The sequence below is a fragment of the Phoxinus phoxinus genome (assembly GCF_949152265.1).
Source record: "Phoxinus phoxinus genome assembly, chromosome: 16".
In the NCBI taxonomy this organism is placed as follows: domain Eukaryota; kingdom Metazoa; phylum Chordata; class Actinopteri; order Cypriniformes; family Leuciscidae; genus Phoxinus; species Phoxinus phoxinus.
This window is the reverse complement of record NC_136891.1, coordinates 7,061,241-7,064,950: the sequence shown is the minus strand read 5'-3', so window position 1 is coordinate 7,064,950 and position 3,710 is coordinate 7,061,241. Positions and strand designations below refer to the sequence as shown.

General features: G+C 35.2%; 1 protein-coding gene across 1 annotated transcript in view; it reads left to right on the top strand.

Moving 5' to 3' along the window:
- Nucleotides 1-354: 354 nt before the first annotated feature.
- Nucleotides 355-3,710, top strand: part of fam184ab (family with sequence similarity 184 member Ab) — a 110,689-nt gene continuing 107,333 nt past the window's right edge. The window contains exon 1 of the mRNA XM_079584649.1: nt 355-375. Within this exon, the coding sequence (XP_079440775.1) occupies nt 370-375 (6 nt within the window). The 5' untranslated portion in view covers nt 355-369. The remainder of the gene's footprint in view (nt 376-3,710) is intronic.

The following is a 3,710-nucleotide window of genomic DNA, read 5'->3' as shown; positions in this document are numbered from 1 at the left end:
GCAAAATGAATGGCTTACCTTTCACACTTTCCCATCAAATGATCGTGAGCAGCATCTTCTCAGTTCTCGCACATGCGTCGTGGTGCTCTGTTGAACTCACTCAAGGCCCACATGGAAGAAAATGAATAGTTGAATAAAGTCGTAATTTTTTTATAATTTTTTTTGCAAAAAGTATTCTCGTCGCTTGATAAACTTAAGGTTGAGCCACTGTTGTCACTTGGACTATTTTAATGATGTCTTGACTAACTTTTATGTGCCGGCAGATGCAATTAGCAGCCTATGAAGGAGTGAGACAGCTCTCAGATTTCATCAAAAATATCTTAATTTGGGTTCCGAAGATGAACGAGAGTCTTACGGGGTTGGAACAACATGAGGGTGAGTAATTAGGCCTACTGACAGAATTTTCATTTTTGGGTGAAATAACCCTTTAAAGGCATAGTTCACCTGTGACGGGGCGCATAGCTACCGTCACGGCAGCGATACGCTACCTATGCCAGTTCACAAAGACTTAGTGCAAATGTTGCCTTTGTTTGTCTAGCGTGCTAATGTGTTCTGTTAATCTTCATACTGTTTCAATTCATTCTGCCATTAACTTAGCCTTTCATCTAAACTCCCACAGAAATCCCGTAGAATTCGTGCACACTTAACATCTAATGCTACGGTGATTTAAATGCTATAGCTACTACTATCAATACATATTTTACTGTTTAAAACCATGCCATTTACTTCACAAACTTATCCAGTTACAATAACCACGCAACACTTGTTTTTGTTAATTATGTATCAGTTTATTTAGTTTTAAAGGAACATAGCTTTAACATACCCTCTTTGTGTCTAACTGGTGACTCCTCTGTTTGTTGGTGTAAAGGAATTTTTGCCACAATGCTGGGGTTTAAATGATGCTGTGACTTCCGGGTCAACAGGAAGTGACCCGGATTTTGAGTTATTTTATTTAGCTGTTAATATGAATTGTGGCTTTGCCAAATGTTAGCTGGGACCATATAATTAATATTATGTATTTTCTAGATTAATAGATGTAGCATTTTGGCTGTTTTTAAGCATTTATGGCCTATTCATTTGAGACACCCCTGTATTGTAATATTGTGTTGGTGTGTGCCAATTTCAGGGGTGCCTTCATGCCTATAAAGACGAATATCTTCACTCTCTCAAGAGGGGCAGGTGGTGAGAGGACATACGTTTGTCAATGCTCTCTATAGTGGCTTGTGTTAAAGTCAATTTCTAAGCAACTACAACATTGTGATTGTTTTTGTTTTGGCTCTCATGTCAATTTACTTTATTTACTAAATAGTATGTTTTTTTATTTTTATTTTTATTTATTTATTTGAATTGCCTTTCTTTGGCCTTAATTGGAGTGAATAAATTTTATTCCATCTGTTCCAACTACTTCTCCTGAGTGTTTACATCTGCTCATGACAACTCAGTCACGTCTACCCACAACATCACCCAAAAATAAAATTCTGTCATTAATTACTCACCCTCATGTCGTTCCAAACCTTTTAGACTTTCGTTCATGTTCAAAACACAAATTAAGATATTTTATTGAATATTTCTGTCCCTCCATTGACAGCTGCGCAACTGAAAATTTGACGCTTCAAAAAGTTCATAAACAGATTGAGCTCTGAAGTCCAAATTGTCTGAAGAGACTCGATCGCTTTATATGTTGAACAGATTGAATTTAGGCTTTTAAACAGGGGTCAGAAAGCTCTCAGATTAATCAAAAAAGATCTGTTTGAAACGACATGAGGGTGAGCAATTAATGACAGAATTTTCATTTTTGGGCGAACTAACCCTTTAATCAAAAGTTGAAAATGACAGAAATTGAGTTTTGAATTAAATACTTATTTATTTATTTATTTATTTATTTTTTCATTTACAGACGTTAAAGAGTGTGAAATTCACTGTTTAAAACACTGTTATTACACGCCAAACGCATGCCGCTTATAATTACAAATAACTGGGTATATATTACCCAGTAATATATATATTACACATATATAATATATGTATAAAACTCATATATTTAGATAATTAAGTCGCAGCCTTTATGATTCAAAAATCCCACTAAGTCTAAGCAATATCACGATGTCGGTATATCGTGCAGGTGAAGCCCTTGACTATACCGTTTGTGTCTGTGTGTGTGTCATTCACTGAAACGTAAGTTTAGCTGCAGCCTTTTCCCACCCACAGTTTGAAAACCCATGATTTAGAGGGTTGTGACAAGTTATTGTAAATTGGTAGTTCCAGAATAATTTGTACTTCTGTCCTATGTTCACGGTAAATATCATTTTGTTAGATGTTAAAATTTTTAGGCACTTTTACATAAATGCAGCATGCCTTTTTTCTTTTGCAATCTCTGAACTGACTGAACGTGGCTGGTCTTATTGTAAACGGGATTCAAATTATTTATTTTTTAATTTGTAACAACTGTAGGCCAAAAAAAAAAAAAACTGTAGGCCTGCCTGTGTAATTGGGATTTAAGTGAACCCTTAAATTATTAATTATTCATATTTGCATCCAGCACTCTGCAGTCAAATAAGCTCTGTGTTTCATGAACTGTACAAAAAAAAAAAATCTTTGTGAACTACCGGTAGTTCTAATTTGCAGTATATTACTTTTGCATTTCTCATTTTCTTTTACATTATGCTTTTCTCAGTGTGGTTCCATCTCAATGCAAAAGAGAAACTAAAGTGTGGCTGGGCAACGTTTTTGCCAGCGATGTGCAGTCAGTAATATTTAATTGAGCCCTGGAGGAAGTTGGACTATATAAGAGCATTTCAATTTGCTTTTTTTTTTGCCAAACATTTGCATTAAGTAAAAAAAAAAAGTGTAAATCAATTATTTCTAGAGAGATTTTTGCTCATTATAGTTTACTATCAGTACAAATGCAACGCTTGTGGTGCCTTTGAGGTTGGTTGGTTCATTTAGCATTCTAAATGATAATTTGGCTTCCTGTGAGACTTGCTAACTCCAATATATGCAAAATCAACACCAGCAACACAACCAAAATAATGCATTGGTATTATGTGTGCTGAAATGCAGCTCTCTCCATGGGCTGTGCCATGCAAGGCTATTTGGAGAATAACAATAGCAGTCCATTTATCACTTGTCTTTTGTGACAGTGCCTGCTCTCCCAGGTGATTCATTCATTGGACCATATTTTTCAGCCATCTCTACCATAACCAGAGGAGAAAGCGGCAGAGAATGATCAAATAGATTGTGTGGGCTTTCATATTTCTATAAAGTTGTGCAATATCGGTTGTACAGCATATGGACTGTTTTAAAATGGCACTCATGCCACTGTTTGCCTGTTGAAAAATGCATACAATATTATCAATATAATCAATATTAATGAATTTCAGATGCCTCAAGAATGCATGCAGACATTTTTAATATCCAGCACAGTATATTAAGAGAGATGTTTTAATAGAATGCCACATTGGATTGTAAAGGAATGCATGAGCAGAATTTCACATTTCGTCATAGTTCGGTAAACTAAACTTTTATAGCGGTGAACGGGAGACGACAACAAATATAATTTTTGTATTTCCATTTGCACTAATAGCAAAAGAAAAATCCATGATAGATTTTTCATGACTTTACAAAAAAAAGGAAAAATATATTATGTCAAATTTGACCTCGGCCGTTGACCCTCGAAAAGGGTCATTATTTCAAATGAGATGTTGATGTTG